Source organism: Gopherus flavomarginatus, chromosome 3, assembly GCF_025201925.1.
Source record: "Gopherus flavomarginatus isolate rGopFla2 chromosome 3, rGopFla2.mat.asm, whole genome shotgun sequence".
NCBI classification, from domain to species: Eukaryota; Metazoa; Chordata; order Testudines; family Testudinidae; genus Gopherus; species Gopherus flavomarginatus.
The window spans coordinates 158,726,600-158,746,264 of record NC_066619.1 but is presented as its reverse complement, the minus strand read 5'-3'; the positions used below and the strand labels follow the sequence as shown (position 1 = coordinate 158,746,264).

General features: G+C 41.2%; 1 protein-coding gene and 1 long non-coding RNA gene across 6 annotated transcripts in view; both read left to right on the top strand.

The window, feature by feature from the left end:
- Window positions 1-11,398, top strand: part of LIN54 (lin-54 DREAM MuvB core complex component) — a 62,475-nt gene extending 51,077 nt beyond the window's left edge. For all 5 annotated transcript variants that reach the window (XM_050945135.1, XM_050945138.1, XM_050945137.1 and 2 more), the window contains exons 9-14: window positions 1,005-1,096; window positions 2,475-2,546; window positions 6,625-6,727; window positions 7,010-7,147; window positions 7,343-7,545; window positions 8,794-11,398. In XM_050945135.1, the coding sequence (XP_050801092.1) occupies window positions 1,005-1,096; window positions 2,475-2,546; window positions 6,625-6,727; window positions 7,010-7,147; window positions 7,343-7,545; window positions 8,794-8,995 (810 nt within the window). In that variant the 3' untranslated portion in view covers window positions 8,996-11,398. The remainder of the gene's footprint in view (window positions 1-1,004; window positions 1,097-2,474; window positions 2,547-6,624; window positions 6,728-7,009; window positions 7,148-7,342; window positions 7,546-8,793) is intronic.
- The window catches only part of LOC127047207 (uncharacterized), a 117,417-nt gene that overhangs the window by 81,496 nt on the left and 16,256 nt on the right, over window positions 1-19,665 (top strand). The gene's annotated exons all lie outside the window — the stretch shown is intronic.

Genomic DNA, 19,665 nt, shown 5'->3' with positions numbered 1-19,665 from the left:
TGTCCAGCACTCACAGTTGGGGCCAGATTTTTTTAAAAGGGCTCCTCCTCCTATTTTTTGGCATCTGAATGAAGTGGCCAGATTTTCAGAAGTGCTCAGCACCCAAATAGCTCATATTGAAGTGCTGGCAGCCAAGCACTTGGGAAAATGTGACCACTTCATCTAGATGCCTAAAAGGGGGCTGTTAAAGGCAGAGCTCTCTTGAAAATCTGGCCTCGTGCAGAAAAATAAATTTACACTGAGAAAGCAATGAGTAAAAAAATACAAAGCCGAGCCACCTGCAGGGGATTCTGATGAGCGATGCATGAGGAATGCTCCTGTAGTAGGTGCTTCCTAGGAGAAGGTCCTGGGTGCCTAGGTCTTTCTGCTCATATTTCTTGCACCTAACTCATCATGGCATGAAACAAGAAGGTATGCAGGTAACCACAGTCAAAGGGAATGCAAATCAGCCATGGTTTCTTATTTCTGTTAAAGTAAAATCTGAATGGAGGTTGCTTCAGTGACTCGTGTGACTTTGCTCAGATTCACCCCTTGTAGCACAGGTGCAGTGATCAGGCACCAAGATCCACTCTGCAAAGAAAGAAAAGGGATCTGATTAAAGGGGTGAGAACCGTTTGTAACTCCAAGCTTTCACCTGGTGGGTGCAGGTATTCCTGTAGATAGCTGATATGCAAGCTATTGGTAAAGCATTTTAGCATCCATCTGACTAAAAGTTATTACATAAGTAGCTTAAAACTAATGCAATCCAAAGGTTCCAAGATAAAATGGATTAAAACATAATGTAAAATAGACCAGGACATTTCTGCTGAATATAGAGTAACCCTTAGAGTGCTTAGGTCTTGTGAGTTTGTGAAACCTTCAAACCATTCACAAACATGGATTAGGAGAGTACATGATGCATACAGCAGTTTCAGAAATGCTAACTAGAAACTGTGTACTACAAAGCTTGTTGTATAAAATTGTAGAAGCTACAGAATATACATTTATACTTCGTGTTTTGTTAGCTACAGCAGTCATCATACGTATCTATAGCAAGCAACACTGGTTTTACTGGGACATCTAATATCCAGACACAAGCAAGGCTACCATTCAATGGGTGAGTATTTTGAAAATACTTTTAAAAGCTTGCCACAACATCTCCCCAAAAGATGGTAAGGTGATGTATTTAATCAGGACAGACTATCCTTGTTTGAAGAGTTTTTTAGGAAAAATTAGCACGGTGGGGTGGGGAGGGTGCGGTCTGTGCTATTCTTGTTCTGTGGCTAAATAAAGAACATCTCTTTCTCTGGCTGTCAATCCAGCGCCTTTTACCATCACTAAACTCGGTCAAAGTCAAATCTTGTATTTTTTCCCCAATCCAATAGTAGGAGTTTAACAGAGAGCTGGGCTGTGGTTATTTATTATATGTATTGGCAGTAGCACATAGGAGCCCTGGTCATGGACTTTCCCTTGAAGCTGATTGGAGCAGCTGGGTGCTTGTGAAAACCCAGCCATTTATGTAGATACCTGAATATAACTTGAGAATCTAACTTCAGGGCCCCCCCCACCTTTTTTTTTTAAATCTTGGCTTAGTTCCAAGGTAACACATTGAAAGTGGAAACTTTTCAAATTGAGATGCCTCCCCCTCCTCCCACGCAGGCTTAGAAATTCTACCCTGTTCTTCTGAGCCTGCCTTTTTCTGGAAGTCTTACATTTAAAAGTGTTTGCTGTGATTTAAAAAATACAAACCAAATTAAAAAAAAAATTGTCTGAGCTAATCCTGAATCCCTGTCTGACACCCCCTCCCCTCCCCAATAAATGCCTTTATTTTCAGCTTCTGGGAGAATGTCAGGATCAGAGGGTTACCACATATGGTCAGAATATAGCTGGCCAAGTAGGATAATTGAAAAATCCTAGCTTTCAGTGGTTATTAAGGCTGATCTCTGACACAGAATGCTCTTTATGTTAAACTAAATGGCTAGGTTCATATGCTGCTTGCCCCTTGCTCAGGTCTCTGTCTGCTTGCCTAGGACTGTCACTTTGTCATTTCATTATCATTTTTAATTCACACATAACTCAGATGAAGGGAGAGGCATAGTCTGAATTTATTTCTTCTCTATATTACTGGATTTGGTTAGATTCACAACAGCATCACAAACCGCTGCTCCAGATGTAGATACAGTCCCCATGGAGAGTGGTCTTCATTCAGGGTAATGGCTGCAGCGCACTCAGTTGCACTTTCCTCTCATGTGGTCCTCTCTTAGCCTTGTTTCCTTTCTTTCTGTTCTTTAAGCATAGCGTGCAGCCGGGGTCATGGCAATCGCCTACCTCTTCCTTGACTTTTTACCTACTAATTGTATTTTGTAATCAGTGTCATAGACATTTTAAAGCTCACATTGTAGGAGACAAATCTAGTTTGGCTTATGGGATTTCAGTGGATCAACATTCTGAACTTAAAGAAGAGAGACGCCAGTAATAAAATGGTTCTTTTCCAGAATTATGCCATCCGAACCTGCAAACCGCCCCAGGAAGCCGTGCAATTGTACGAAGTCGCTGTGTTTGAAACTGTAAGTGTATGTGGTTTTAAGTATTTTCTCTTTAACAAATATTTTAGTATATTGCCAACATTAAATAGAAATATTAAAGTAACTCTAAAGGGTGAGTTCTGTATATAAAAAGGATTCCAATGTAAGGCTCTCAATCCATCCACAAATCATCCTGCCATAAGTGCATATGATACTTAATGAGACACACTTTAGGCTGTGTCTATCCTAGCAATTTTCTAAGTTTCTGAACCTTGTGGTATCACTGGTGAGAGTATCATGGGAACGCTGGGGTAGATTGCCCTTTGCCATTTGGATGACAGACCTACCAGTGGTCACCTGAACCCTGTCTGCATGAAGGCTCCTCCTGTTGCTACCACCACTGGAGTTGAATCCGTTTTTCCATTCATGGGAGACTAAGTACAATAGTCTGGTAGACAAAGCCTTAAAATGTCATTTAGTGAAAAAAGAAACTTACCCATGGAATTGTGAGGCTCCTTACATCATGTGAGATGTCTCATAGACTTTAAAGTCAGAGGGGCCATTGTGATCATCTAGTCTGATCTCCTGTATATTGCAGGCCACAGAATCTCACCCACCCACTCCTGTAATAGACTCCTAAACTCTGGCTGATTTACTGAAGTACTCAAACCATAGTTCAAAGACTTCAAGTTGCAGGGAACTCACCATTTACACTAGCTTAAACCTGCAAGTGATCCATGCTTCATGCCACAAAGAAAGGTGAAAACCCCCAGGGCCTCTGCCAATTGGACCTGGGGGAAAATTCCTTTCTGACCCCAAATATGGTGATCAGTTAGACCCTGAGCATGTGGGCAAGGCCCACCAGCAAGACACCTGGCGAAGAATTCTCTGTGGTAACTCAGAGCCCTTCCCGTCTAGTGTCCCATTTTCTGCCATTCCACTCCAATGCCTGCATCAGTATCTGGTGTGATTATGTGAGGACATTCATAGATTCATAGACTCTAGGACTGGAAGGGACCTCCAGAGGTCATCGAGTCCAGTCCCCTGCCCTCATGGCAGGACCAAATACTGTCTAGACCAGCCCTGATAGACATTTATCTAACCTACTCTTAAATATCTCCAGAGATGGAGATTCCACAACCTCCCTAGGTGATTTATTCCAGTGTTTAACTACCCTGACAGTTAGGAACTTTTTCCTAATGTCCAACCTAAATCTCCCTTGCTGCAGTGTAAGCCCATTGCTTCTTGTTCTATCATTGAAGGCTAAGGTGAACAAGTTTTCTCCCTCCTCCTGATGACACCCTTTTAGATACCTGAAAACTGCTATCATGTCCCCTCTCAGTCTTCTCTTTTCCAAACTAAACAAACCCAATTCTTTCAGCCTTCCTTCATAGGTCATGTTCTCAAGACCTTTAATCATTCTTGTTGCTCTTCTCTGGACCCTCTCCAATTTCTCCACATCTTTCTTGAAATGCGGTGCCCAGAACTGGACACAATACTCCAGTTGAGGCCTAACCAGCGCAGAGTAGAGCAGAAGAATGACTTCTTGTGTCTTGTTTACAACACACCTGTTAATGCATCCCAGAATCACGTTTGCTTTTTTTGCAACAGTATCACACTGTTGACTCATATTTAGCTTGTGATCCGCTATGACTCCTAGATCTCTTTCTGCCATACTCCTTCTTAGACAGTCTCTTCCCATTCTGTATGTGTGAAACTGATTGTTCCTTCCTAGGTGGAGCACTTTGCATTTGTCTTTATTGAACTTCATCCTGTTTACCTCAGACCATTTCTCCAATTTGTCCAGATCATTTTGAATTTTGACCCTGTCCTCCAAAGCAGTTGCAATCCCTCCCAGTTTGGTATCGTCTGCAAACTTAATAAGCGTACTTTCTATGCCAACATCTAAGTCGAAGATATTGAAGAGAGCCGGTCCCAAAACAGACCCCTGCGGAACCCCACTTGTTATACCTTTCCAGCAGGATTGGGAGCCATTAATAACTACTCTCTGAGTACGGTTATCCAGCCAGTTATGCACCCACCTTATAGTAGCCCCATCTAAATTGTATTTGCCTAGTTTATCGATAAGGATATCATGCGAGACCGTATTAAGTGCCATACTAAAGTCTAGGTATACCACATCCACCGCTTCTCCCTTATCCACAAGACTCGTTATCCTATCAAAGAAAGCTATCAGATTGGTTTGACACGATTTGTTCTTTACAAATCCATGCTGGCTATTCTCTATCACCTTACCACCTTCCAAGTGTTTGCAGATGATTTCTTTAATTACTTGCTCCATTATCTTCCCTGGCACAGAAGTTAAACTAACTGGTCTGTAGTTTCCTGGGTTGTTTTTATTTCCCTTTTTATAGCTGGGCACTATATTTGCCCTTTTCCAGTCTTCTGGAATCTCTCCCGTCTCCCATGACTTTCGAAAGATAATAGTTAGAAGCTCAGATACCGTCTCTATTAACTCCTTGAGTATTCTAGGGTGCATTTCATCAGTTCAGTTGAGATGATGCCACACCTTCCCACATAGTACAATGTCAGGAGATTGTTTTGTGGCTCCCTAATGCTTGGATGACAAAGAAGGCATTAAGAGTGGTTGTGCTACTGTTAGAGAAGCTTATATAACAGCCATCTGAGTCCAAGTTAGGAAATCTGTCTGGCATCTGCCAATTTTAGGTTATTTTTAATGTAATGCGTGTCATGTTCATAATGTGGGCATGCACATACTTTTGAGCTTAGAAATTTTTCATCACACTGGAACAGAACTAATCATGTATGTTTAGTTTTCCCTCAGACATCTCACAGCCTGCATGATTGTTATTTATAGAGAGCCAAATGTGTGCCAGACATGAGGTTTCCTCCTGGATGTCAGCTTTTCCCAAATGTTCTGTGAAATCTAAAGGGGAGAAAAGATGCTGATGCTGATATACTTTGTATTTACATAACACTGTACAGAAATTAACTGAGGCCTTGTCCGCCACGTGATTTGCTCCAGGTACAGCCATCTGTGCCCAGACACCGGTGCAGTGTGGTGTAATCCGCTAATGTAAACTGCCATTTGCTCCAGGGGAACTTTCCCCTGCTTGCACATGGGGTAGTCCTCACAATACACCTGTGAGGCAGGTTAGGCACCTAATTCCCACAGGTTTCAATTTATTTATCAGTGAATTTCAAATACACCTCTACCCAATATAACGCAACTCGATATAACAAGAATTCGGATATAACACGGTAAAGCAGCACTCCGGGGGGGGGGGGGGGGGCAGGACTGTGCGCTCCGGCGGATCAAAGCAAGTTCGTTATAATGCGGTTTCACCTATAATGCGGTAAGATTTTTTGGCTCCCGAGGGCAGCGTTATATCAGGGTAAAGGTGTACCTTTGAAAATCTGACTCTTACTCTCTCTATGTCTCAGATTCCCATTTTAAAGACCGGGGTTTGGGGGGGGGCGGGGGGAGGCTATAGTACCTTCCCTACCTCACAGGGGTGCTGTAAAGTTTGTGAGGTGCTGAGACACTACAGTAACGGAGTTCACAGAGGTACCTAAGGTAGACAGCTATTCAATCAGCTCCTCCCTTAAGCACCTTTGTGATTTCTTTTTCCTACCGCAGTGCATAGGCAAAATCCCTGATATAATCCATACAGCCCTATTCCTTCAAATCCCTTCTTTAGACTCACCTCTGCTGCAAAGCCTGCAATACCCTGGCAATTGCTCATGACTGATCAGATGATGAGCTGTGGATTCCCCTCTTCCTTCCTTTTCCTGTTCCCTGACTCCATTCCTGCCATTCCTCACACTACCCCAGTAAAAAAATTAACAAGCACAAAACCAACAAAACTTGCCACTACCAAAGTGGTGCCGAACCTGGGCCACATTACTTGTAGATTATACCCCTGTCACTTACTTTACTTTGGGGTCTGATGCTGTATGCCCTCCGGCCAGAAATTCTCTCATTCATGTCTATATAGTACTTGGCCCAATGGAGTCCCAATCCCAACTGGGGCTTTTAGGAGTTACTATCATAGAAATGTTTACTGTGGCTACTACCACAGCTAGTGTGATGCCTGCATACCATGTTTGTAAATCCTTTCTGGGTCTCCAATTTCAGGTATTGTGATTGTTTTGCAAATGGTGAATTCTGCAATAACTGCAACTGTACCAATTGTTATAACAACCTGGACCATGAAAATGATAGGCAAAAAGCAATAAAGGTAAGGGGTGTTTTGTTTCTCTCCTTTAAAGTTTGCAAAACAGAAAAACCTGTCACAATGTATCTATTTCAACATACTCAATCCTGCTATTGAAACTGGACAGTTTGCTTCTTGTTTTACATCTCCAGCTGGGATGAAAGTAGTCACCTTTTCCTGTTGGGTTGGGAGGAGAATGTGATTTACTTACTCCAGCACAATCTTGGGTTTCTCCTTACTGCACTGGTCCTCTAGATCTTGCTCCCTGCATGAACTGTGACACACCTTTTGGATCTGCATTGATAGGCCTGCCTTGATAGAAACCCTGAAGCCTTCAAGCCCAAAATAGGGAAAGGAAAGGAAGGGGAATCAGACCGGCGGCACAGCAAAGGCTGCAACTGCAAACGATCAGGATGTCTCAAAAACTATTGTGAATGCTATGAGGTAAGACGAGTTTCTTGTCTTGAAGAAATACATTGGCTTTTTCTCCTTTCTAAATGTCACTCTTGCCCATTGCACTGTCTGTAATTAAAATTTGTAACTATGTATAATTTCTCCAGTGCATACTAAGTTTATGAGCCAGCAATGGAGAATAAAATAATATTTTAGGCCAATCACCCTTTCTTTTGTTCTTTTTAGGCAAAAATCATGTGTTCCTCAATATGTAAATGCATTGGCTGTAAAAACTTTGAAGAAAGCCCAGAACGAAAGACTCTGATGCACTTAGCAGATGCAGCAGAAGTAAGAGTCCAGCAACAAACAGCTGCAAAGACAAAGTTATCCTCACAAATCTCAGACCTGTTAACGAGGCCAGCCCCAGCACTGACTTGTGGAGGGGGGAAGTAAGTTAACACGTTCCATCCTCTGGACTTGGCTTTAACACTGTTTTCATATCTTGCTGCTCTGCTGGGGTGGATTTTAGCAAGCTAAGATTACTTCAGTCATTGACATTTGTATTCATGCTGTAGGTTTTGGTGGCTGTTATTTAATATTTGTATTACCATAGAACTCAAGAGCCTTCAATCAGACTCAGGGCCCTTTTGAGCTACGTGCTGTACAAATGCATTTTACTCTCTGTCCCGAGTAGTAGTGAAACCTTTCTGGAATATATAAGCCACCAAAATTTGCAGTTGAGCTAATTTCATCCCCTGAATGCATTTAAGTGCTGTTGGTCGAAAGATGTATAGTGCATGGCTGCTGCCTAAACTATTCAAATACATCCCTTACAGAGAAGAGAATTTATATAACAAGTTTGTCAGTCAAGATATACTGGATCATTATGACTTTGAAATGAGTGCAAGTAACATGCAATTTACAAAAAACAATTGCAAGATACTGTATACATATATCTGTGGTATAGAAAAACTGGTTTGTGTTACATTGTAGCATTTGAGAAATACTAATAAAAAAACCTGTACCAAAATGTATACAGAGAAGGAGACGGAGTTAAATTTACATGTGTACGGTCAAATTTGCCACACTTCTGTGTGTCTAACCATGTAACGTTAACATTCTCTTAATGCAGTTTTTAGCATCAATACAGGTGAAATCCTAAAGTTAAATCAGTTAGTTCGCAGTTTTCCTACAGCAAAAAATTATATGGAAAATTATGCATTCTCTATCTGTCTTCATGGTATTCTGCAGTCTGTCTCAAAATGTACAGAGATGGAAGCAGCCACAAAACTGTCAGCATTGCCTCTGAGGAGTGATCTTCCTGCTTAGCTGTAGGTCTTGTTCAGTATTTTCAGTTTGGGGCAACCTCAGATGTAACCCAGAAACTGTGGAGCAGATTCATCCTGGTCAGATCAGCCCTGATTGAAAACTTTGAATGTGCTCTATTTCTGTTTGAAAGGGCGTAATCCTAAAGTTAATGAATTGGATTCATGGACTGTAGTACAGGGAAAATGGAGAGGTAAGCAAAATTTTCCTTGTTTGACAACATGTCCAAGTATATATTAGTATTGCTGTGGGGACTGTCTAGAGGGCTTCCTTCAGCTTCTGACTTCTCAGTGCTTCAGAGAGAGTTTTGTAGCTAGTGCACGTGGTGTAGCCTATTGATGACAACAGTTAAGTTTTTATTTCCATTTCAGATTGCCATTTACCTTTGTAACCAAGGAGGTGGCTGACGCAACCTGTGATTGCCTGCTTGCGCAGGCTGAGCAGGCTGAAAAGATGGGCAAGTCAAAAGCAGCAGCGGAGCGCATGATCCTGGAGGAATTTGGACGTTGTTTGATGAGAGTCATTAATTCAGCAGGAAAATCCAAAAGTGACCCCTGTGCCATGAACTGCTGACTCTTACATAGGAGCCATGGTAAATTGGACTGAACATGACACTTAAGGCACAGGGACACTTTGGTTCACAGCAGAGGATTTAATACTATTTTATTGTTAATTTGGTGCTTGTTTTAAATTGACTTGCATAATGTTGAAACAAGAAAATCTTTTATAATTAGGAGTAGAGTCTTTTAAATTTTAGCTAAATTCTCTTCTACTTATGACGATGCCTGAAGGTGAATTTTTCTTCTTGTTGTACAGCTTTTAACTATCTTGGGTTTGGTAAGAGTTAGATGTTTTCTTCCTCCCCCTTTCTCTAAGAAAATTGTCCAGAGAGTCTTTATAAATTAGTATTATAATATATATTATTTACAGTGTATAGAGTTGCATCACTTTGTTCACATGGAAGAATCAGACACTGGAAGAAAATATTTTTGGCAGTAGACCATTAAAACAGTATATCTGTGGAGGAATTAATTCTGAAAGGACATATATAGAAATGAGCATCTTCACAATACTGACAATACCAAATTAGATAAAAGAACATCACGCTGCAACCCTGGAAGGCAACGGATCAGTGTTAAAGACCCAATTCAGCAAGGTCCTTAAGCACAAATAATGTTAAGCACGTGGGCAGTTGACTTCTTGGGACAACTTACCCATTTAGCATTGCATATGTTCTTAAAAACCTTGCTGAATCTGGGCCTCAGGACACAACCTTTAAAATGGAAAGTATTTAAATTTTTCCTTAAATGATGACAGAAATGTCATTACTGCCTTGCTGAATTGTCTAAAATGGAAGTTGAAGGACACATGATTGTACATACATTCAGAAAGCATTAAAAGCAATGCTGTAAAAGCAAGTTGTCCATCCAACTTTTATCATTAGATAAGCATCAAGCAGGGAGATGCTATTGTGCATCTAGGGCTCAATCCTGCAAGTTCCTGAGCATTCTCGCTTCTCATTGAAGCCAGAGAGCATTTGCAGCCTTTAACACCTCGTAGGATATAGCCCTTAAACTGGCAGAAAATGAGATTATTGTTGTGTACATTTACACAGAAACTGAGATTACTGGGTGTGAGGGAACCAACCCTTGTGTTTTCCTGTTAGCACAGGTTTCGTGTGAGATGGATTCCAAACTAGCTGCATCCAAGTTAATCAGAGAACTTGTGTGAAGATCAGACTCCCTGTAAAACTGTGGACCTTTTTGATATCACTTTTTTAATCTTTGGGACTCATTTGGCTTATTTTTTAAAAAGTGTTATTTAGGATTGCAGTTTGAGCCATGACATGCAAGTACACTGATACGGATTCAAGGTTGCCATCAAAAACAGATACAGCTGACTTTTTGTTGTGTGGGGAACAGGGAAGGAATCAAATCAGGTCAAATACAATTGTGCATAGAAGACACTTAAGGATGGGAACTTTTTCTAGTATTTACTACAAACAGTCCCAAATCACATTTTTGGTAGTGTAGCTATAAATTTAATGAAAGGAAATAACCATGTTTAAATTCACAGGCATTTATTTAGTTAGATATCTTAATCCTCTCTGCAATTATCAGAACAAGATTGATACTTTTATTTTCCAAAAGGGATTTTATATTCTTGCCATGTAATCGTGTGTATATATTCTTTGACATATGTTTGTGTATATGTAGCAAATACACATACACACACCTGTGAAAAGGGAATCCACCATTCATTAAAAAGTATGTTTTAATAATTAGGATCTGGATTTCTAAAATGTCAGTGCGATAACTTTAAATGTAGATAGTTCAGCCATTCATCTTACTTTTTAGTGACTCAATATAGTATGTCCAGTAAGATTTGTATAAATGTAAATTAGTGTAAGTGGATAAAGTAAGACCTAATCAAGTTATTTTTCAAACAGATTGCAATACACCTTCTTTTGTCTAGAACTAAATCCATGTTAATTTTGTATATATTTTGTGTCCTATTCTAAATTGCACCTTTTGTGATGTGTATTTATATACAGTGTGGAGAAAATGTTTGTGAAACTTTGGATTACAGTTGTAGATGATGTATGATGGCATTGCTTGTAAAGATTTTGAAGGTGCAATCAAATACTCTTAGTTCTACTTGTTTTGAACAAGCGTTCATTGAGCTTGTTTCCCCTACCCACCCCCCGCCCACCCCCGCTTAGTATGTACTAAATCATTTTTGTACTTCCTTAGCCATTTGCAACAAACTGCTGAATGAGATTTACAGTCAAGTTCATCCAGTTATTTTAAACAGATCTGGGGTGGGGTTAAAGGTTCATTTTCTAGTTCTATTTACACCTGAAAGTAGAAAGATTAAATTTATATTTACTAGACCAATTCAGAAAATACACTTTTCTATATTGTAAAAAGTTGGCTAAATCACAAAGAAAAATAAACATTTATATTATTCTGTAAACATGATTTTTGAATTCTGTTCCTTTAGAACTGGCAAGAACATTAACAGTTTTATTAAAGTACCTGATTTATTAATTAGGGGCCAGGTTGTCACCGAAGTTGCATTTACTAAGGCCCCAAATCAGCAAAGCACTTCCGTGTCATTAAGCATGTGATTAAATACCACTGACTTCAATAGGACTGGAGCACATTCTCAAAGCATGTATGTGCCTATATGTTTTTTTGAATAGGGATTGACTTAAGTATGTGCTTAAGTACTTTGAAATGGGGCCAAAATATATACATGCACAACCAGGTAATTGGGCCCAAAGGGGTATTTTTGTATTTAGTTAGCTCTCCTGCATGAGCAAATCCAGGTTCTACCCCTGTGGAGAGTGAACAGATGTAGTCCTTGATCCAACAAACAGATCCATATGGATGGACCCTCATGCCCTGTCAAGATCCTATTGAAGTTAGTGGGACTCCATACAAGTACATGAGTCTCTCCATACAAATCTGATTGCAGAATCAAGGTGAAATGTTCAGGGGCAACCTTGGCCACAGCCTTTGAAAAATTGGCCCTAGGCATTTTATTGGTTTAATAATGAAAAAAAAAAAGTTATTGAGGAGCAGGTAGGTTTCTAAGTATATCCTGTAAGGGTTCCTGCACTGCATAAAAACGGTGAGTTTTAAAGACAAAACTGCTTTCTTCTACAAAATAAAACTTGTATTTTATTTAAGCTCCCCTGGCTATTTCCTCTTGAGCTATTTTCTATTTATTTATTTATTTATTTAGAGTGAAATCAGTGCTCACGGAAGTGAAGGATTAATCCGCATCTCAGTCATGGCCTGCAATAAGTAGTAGTAGTACATGCCTGCTATTCCATTTCTGAGCAGACAGTCAAACATACTAAATTGTGCAATGAATGCGTTCCGGACAGTTGATCACTCCGGATTAGAATGAGGCCACTAAACACATTTGGGACCTGATTCCAGAACCAGCTCAAGTGCCGTGGTGGTGGTCTAGGAGAGACTGCAGTGTGCTAGATGCTTTACAAACAAAAGAAGATTACAGTCTACAACAACGGGCAAGGAAAAGATGCAGCATATAAATAAATTGCCCTTTCAGAATATTTATTAAATAACTAGCTGCTTTTGCTCCCCCTTTCTTGCCACTTCCCATTTAAGGCTCTGACTTTTATAGCCTTCTTCCAAAAGTCATGATTATATGTCTGGCTGTCCTCTCTCATGTCTGCTGATACACGGTCTATATACGAGTATTTGGCCTCTCACTTGGTCATCTTTCATCCATGAGGATTGCAAGGACCATTCTACCAATATAACTCCCACGTTTCCATTGGACATCCATATCAATTTAGCCCAGCCTTCCGCAACTTGTCTTCAATTGAGGCAACCTGCATTAGGCCCCTCACAACCTCATTTCATTTCCTATCATGGAGTGTCCAACCATTTTGCCATCTCAACATTTTCATTTCGGTAGGAGAGAGCATACTAATTTATTTGCTTGTGGTTGGTCAAGTCTCTGCCCTGCACGTTAGGATGGGTCAAATTAGTTTTGTACACCTTTTAACTTTATTGGCATCTTTTTATCACAGAGAACTGGCCTCAGCTCCTGCCATTTGTGCCAAGCAGCTTTGGTATGATGCTGGGCATCATTCAGGAGGGCACCATTGTCAGCAACCATTAATCCTATGCTCAAATAAATGTGTTAGGGTACGTCTTCACTACCCGCCGTATCGGGGGGTAGCAATCGATTGCTCGGGGATCGATATATCGCATCTCATCTAGACGCGATATATCAACCCCCGAACGCGCTTATATCGATTCCGTAACTCCACCAACCCGAACGGAGTTGCGGAATCGACAGGGGGAGCCGCGGACATCGATCCCGTGCCATGAGGACGGTGAGTAATTTGATCTTAGATACTTCGACTTCAGCTATGTTATTCACGTAGCTGAAGTTGCGTATCTAAGATCGATTTTCCCCCGTAGTGTAGACCAGCCCTTAGTCTCTAAGGTGCCACAAGTACTCCTGTTCATTTTGCAGATACAGACTAACACAGCTGCTACTCTGAAACCTGTCATTAATCCTAGGTATTTAAATTCTTGCACATATCTAAGCTTTCTGCCTAGAGTATCCTTTATAGTGGGTCCATCTCTTAGTTGTCATAGCCTCAGTCTTACACTCAAACTCCCACCTGCTCAAATCTCTGCACTGTTCCAAGTTGGTTTGCAGCATCTCACAATCTTCCACACACAGCATTAAACATCCGCATATAGCATACTCCAGGGTGCCTCTCTATATAATCTCACTTGTTACATCCAAGACAACCACAGACTATAAAAGGCTCAAGGCTAAACCAGGGGTATCAGGCTTGGACAGCCAACATGTAAAGTCCGGGGGCAGGGCATTCCACACAAGTGATGTACAACAGCCTGGCCTGACTGTTGTAATGGGGCAAGAGCCGCTAAAGTTAAAGAAGCGAGTGAGTAAGTGGAGTAAACTGAGATATCCAAGATGGAATATGAGAATACCCAGAGAAGAGTAAATGTGGCATATGTACAAAAAGTTAATTGGAAAGTTAAAGCTAAGATGCTAGTGGAAGGTCACAAAATCTACCATTCAGGGAGTTCAACCATCTGAAATGGGGTTGGAGTTATTCTGGATGAAACCATGCAAAGGTATCTGACAGAAGTTACCAGAAAGTCGGAACAACTGATGAGTGTCCAACTGTGTTGGGAAGAGGAAACTATCCATATAGTAAGTGGGTATGCACCAATTAGGAGAGGCTCAAAAGGTAAAAGGATTTTTTTGAGGCGTTGTTGTGCCATATTGGAAACATGAGAAATAATCAGAGCAGATCTAAATGCACGTGCTGGAACTGTGAAGATTAGATATGAAACCATCCATGACATTGGAATCAGAAATTCCGAGGGAGAAATAGCCCTCCACCTTGTCTGGCATTGGATGTGGTCATTGCAAACACACACTTTCAGAAGAGGGCTTGCCACCTCATAACTTATGCCAGTGGAGGATATAAATCCCAAATTGATTTCTGCTTAATGAGAAGAAGCAGTAGATCACAAATAATCAATTGTAAGGTAACACCTGGCAATAGCATTGTGAACCAGCACAGACTTATGGACTTTTGAATGCAGAGACCTCAGAAACATCTGAACCCTCAGCACCGGAAAGGCCTCAGTGGTGGAAACTTAGAGATGGGAATGAAAAAAATCTTTAAATGAGAATATTTTGAATGAGTGATGAATGAGGAGAACCCAGCAGAGGACCATGTAAGATGAACTGAGGCATGACAGGAGGATGAGGTTGTAGAGTTACTTAGAAAAATGAAAAAGGAGAAAGCACCTGAACCAGAAGAGGTATGAGTGGATGCACTGGGAAGGGAAGGCATCAAATATTTTACAGTTCTGTTCAGTGATATTCTTAAGAGAAGATGCCTGATGAATGGCGTGAAAGCTTTGTGATGCCCAGTTTGAAACATAAAGGAGATATTACACTGTGCTAGTTATCACTCAAACTGATGTCGCATGCTATGAAAGTATGAGAGAAGATTATTGAAATATTTCGGCAGGGAAGAGTTGAAATTTGGGTGGTTTTGTTACTTCAGGTCTAGAAAAAAGCACTGAGAGCCATTTCAGGTCTGTTCTGCCACTGCTTAATAGAGCACTAGGTATTAAATACAGTGCTCCACTCAAACACTTCATTAGCAGGGCAAAAATTTGCAACAAAAGACTAACAATGTCCTTGTCATACATAGGAATAATCACTGTCTAGCAGAGTTGCACCCTGCCTTGAAAAATGGGCTGAATGATTCTATCTGCTCCTGCATGTAGCATGGAAATAACCTGAGAGTAGATGAGGTGCTTTGACAAACAGATTAATCCTGTTAACATGGTACACACCATCGCCCTGCTTAGCAATCTAAGTACTAACAGCAGTTAAATGGGGCATTACTGTTTTATATAAAGCATCATATGCAAGGGCAGCTTCACCGCAACAACTAACTGAATGAGGAGTCATGGAAGTCCATGCAACCACTCTGCCTCTTGGCATGAAATCAGAGCCAATACTGTTCTTCACTTTGTAAAAACGACTGTAGAATAAATAGGCTGCTTTGTGAACTGTACAGTTGGATAAATCAATCTGATGTGATAGTAGTGGGGATTCCTGTTGCATGGATCATTTAATAGGGCCATATGACCACCAGAGTTCAACAACAGTTCAGCACAATAGTGCTCTGTCTATACCGCTCAGTGGAACCAGCAAAAGAGCCACATGCCCTTCCAGCATAGAAAGCTAAAAGAGCCTTTTTGAGCATAATCTGGTGTCCTTCAAGGGACCTGCAGCATTTTAAGTGCCTCAGCACTGCCATCTAGTATTGAGTCATGGAAAGGCAAGAAAATTCACTGTCTCAAAAGTTGTGTACCCTCAGCAGTGTAAAGATTTGTAAATTTCCATAGCACTGTTCACATCATCCAGGGGAGACTGTCCTCAACTTAGCTTTTAAACTGCACAGGCTATTTGTCTGTTGTAAGGTAGAAGAATGTACCAATATAACTGTTTTATACACAATAATTTTTAGGCTACACCTCTCCCATTTATACATAACAGTTGGTAAGAACACAAGAATGGCCATAGTCCATCTAGCCCAGTATCCTGTCTTCTGACAGTGCTCAGTGCCAGATGTTTCAGAGGGAATGAACAGAGCAGGGCAATTTATGGAGTGCTCCACAACCTGTCTTCCAGCCCTAGTGCCTCACAGTCAAAGGTTTAGGGGCACCCAGAGCATGGGGTCGCATCCCTGATCATCTTGGCTAATAGTAATTGATTAACCTATCCTTCATGAACTTACCTAATTCTTCTTTTAACCCAGTTATGCTTTTGGCCTTTGAACCTCCTCCGGCAATGAGGTTCACAGATTGACTGTGCGTTGTGTGAAGAAATACTTCCTTTGGGTTTTTTTTAAAGCTGCTGCCTATTCATTTCATTAGTTATCCCCTGGTTCATGTATTATGTAAAGGGGTAAATAACACTTCCTTATTCACGTTATCCACAACATTCATGATTGTGTAGACCTCTATCATATCCCCCTTCAGTCATCTTTTCCAAGCTGACAAGTCCCAGTCTTTTTAATCTTTCTTCATATGGAAGCTGTTCCATACTCCTAATCATTTTTGTTGCCTTCTGTACTTTTCCTAATTCTAATGTCTTTTTTTGAGATGGGGTGACCAGAACTCCACACAGTGTTCAAGGTATGGGCGTACCATGGATTTATATAGTGGCATTACGATATTTTGTGTCCTATTATCTATCCCTTTCCTAATGGTTCTGATATTTTACAATCAGCTAAAATAAAGCAAGGAGTAATTGAACTGGAAAACACATTGTTATACCTCAAGGTCAACTTAGTGTTTTCAATAACATGCATAAAATCACAGCTACGTATCTTTGGACACCTTCCTTTTGTGTTCTGGAAAACAAAACTTTAATTCAGGCCTTACTTAATATTTGGCCTGCACTCACACTGCCTTGTAGTGTGACCCTATCATCTCTCACAAACTACATTGGTTTGGCTGGGTAAACCTCCAAAAAACACATAACAGGAAACTATGCTGGTGATTCAGTAAATGTTTCTCTTTCTTAGACTCTGTCTTGAAATCAGTGCCCCAGGACAGTTTAAGAAGACTGTGTGGGTGGCCATGCTCTATTTTGGATGATATGTAAAACTGAGGTCGTACCTGCTTACAATCATTAAAGACACCTAGGGGCATCTTTAGGCAAGAGCGAGGAGACACTTTAATGGTGTCTGACTGGCTTCTAGCTGGGGTAAGTGTATTTTACATATCTAGACTTCTCCAACACTTTTTGGGATTGTTTGAGTACCCATGAGTACTAAAAGGGGAAGTGAATTTTTCACCTTCAGCCCTAAACTATTGTGAATGTGACATTACCATGTGCTGCTAAACAGTTATGTTCAGCCCCAGCTTTTCATATCAGAGGTGAGTGAAATAATCAGTTTCTTCCTTACTTCACAAAGCTATGGGGAGGGATAATTAAAGTTTGTAAAGCATTTTGAGGTCCCCAGCTGAAATCTTTCTGTTTCATACACCACCCATCACCGTGACGTCTGAAGGCCTTACTCATTCCTTAGTGAACATAGAAAGTTCTTGGGTTTTCTGTTTCCATCATCCAGTCAACAGGAATTCCGTTGTTTTCTTTCATGATGCTTCTAACAGAACCATCTGCCCTTTAAGTGTCTGAAGAAAGCAGGGACAAGGAGCAGCTGACCCTGCTCCAGAGAGAAGCCCAGCAGGCAGGTGTTGGGAATCTGTGGCTGCAGCTGACCGGTACCTCGATGGGCCCAGGCTGTCAGCTGAGCAATATAAAGGAGGGCCCAGCTCCCTGGGAAGGTGCACTCTCTTCCTTTGGTTTCCCTGTTCTCCTGTAATCAGAGCAGCTGACTGTAGGCAGGGCCTGTTTGGTAGCTACCAGAGGCCCCCAGTCTGAACCCTTCACCAGATGGTTGTCTGTATTACTTTTGCTTTTTTCTTTCTTTCTTTGTAAGGAGAATAAACAGAGCCCCAAGGAAAGTTGGGTGTGGCCATTTGTCCCCAGCTGATGATCAGGACCCACCAGCCTATATGTGGTGAACAATGCAGGCATAGCTTGCCATTGCTCACAGAGAAGCATGGCTCCTGAAGCTCTCGTGAAATGGATGGGAAAGCAAAAGCAACAGCAGCAGATCCTGCCATAGCAGCAGCAACAGCAACTTCAGCAGCTACAAATACAGCAGCACCCGTTCTAACAGAAACAGCAGTAATTCAGGCTTCAGCTACTAGCTTGGGATGTCCGGGACCACAGGTTGGTACAGGGCATGGTGCTGGGAATCAGCTGATGGAGCTGAGCAGTACTTCATGAATGGCCCATGCTCTCAGCTGAACAATATAAAGGAGGACCCAGCTCCATGGGACGGTGGGGTAAATTAGGGAGCAGGAAGCCGTAGGCAGGCCTTGTGGATTCACCACTACCACTCCCCAAGTTGGGGGAAGGGCCTGCTCAGTAACTACTCTTCACCAAATGGGTGTTTGTGTTACTTTTACATCTTCTTTATTATCTTCACAAAGAAATAAGAGAGCCCTGCAGAAAGCGACAGGAACTAAGCGAGGCATGGCTATTTGTCTCCAGCCGGTGATTAGGACCATGAGCCTACAATGCTATTAAGGGGGGTTGTTCCTGGAAGGTCTTGAGCACCCTAAACTATTGAAGTCAACCGGACTACAAAGTACTCTATATCTCACAGGATTGGGCCCAGTAAGTGCACATTATAATTCCCCACAAAGAGGAAATTAAGTAATCCTAAAACAAAATTATACTGAAGAAATGAGAACCCAGTAGCTTGAAATAAGCAGATGAATTTTAAACTGTTAATTGTTTAGTACAAAACAGTGCAGAATGGAGGACATCAACCAGCTATATACAGAAAGGTCCTGGAAAGAGGGAGTAAGGAATTAATAACAATGCAAAAAAAGAGAAACAGTAACCTGTGCTTTTGTTAGTTTGTGTATTTGAAAACAATATTAATATAATATACACACAACCTGAAGAACATCTGTCTGATTCACAGCAGGAGGCTATTACACCATACGTTGCAGTTATGTTAAATCTTTTGTCTTCTGCTTCCCCCCAAGTCCCATGGTGGTTGTGTACAACTTCTTTCAAATGGACTTTTCCACCTTCCCCACTGAATCAAATGTTAACATCTCTTCCTTGTCCTTGAGGCCTTGTATAATCAGCTGATGGTACAGCTTGGACCTCATTATGCTCTTCCTCACTCTCTTTACCCACCAATATTAGCCTTCCCCCCACTTTCATTTCTTTCTCCCTCCCTTCTGCATGGTCAACTACAATAGGTTGGGCCTTCACCCAAATCCTTCACTTCTCCAAGGAGCTCTGCACAGACTAATCCTTGTCAGTCAAATATTGGCTTCCCCACACCTGTACTGGCTTCCCTACTTTATTAAGAGGAGGAAACAAGAAAACCAAAACTTTCTCGCCAACACTTTGCACTAGGTCTCCTACTGGGTCCTGAGTTCTTCTGTCTTTAGATTGCAAGCTCCCCAAGGCAGACCTCCTACATTGGCAAGCACATCTGCAGATATTAAATATTTTCAAGGATTACCTGGCCCCACCCTGTATATAGTATTTTGTAGAATCCTGTATTGAGAAACAAGTCTTGTTTTTTCTAT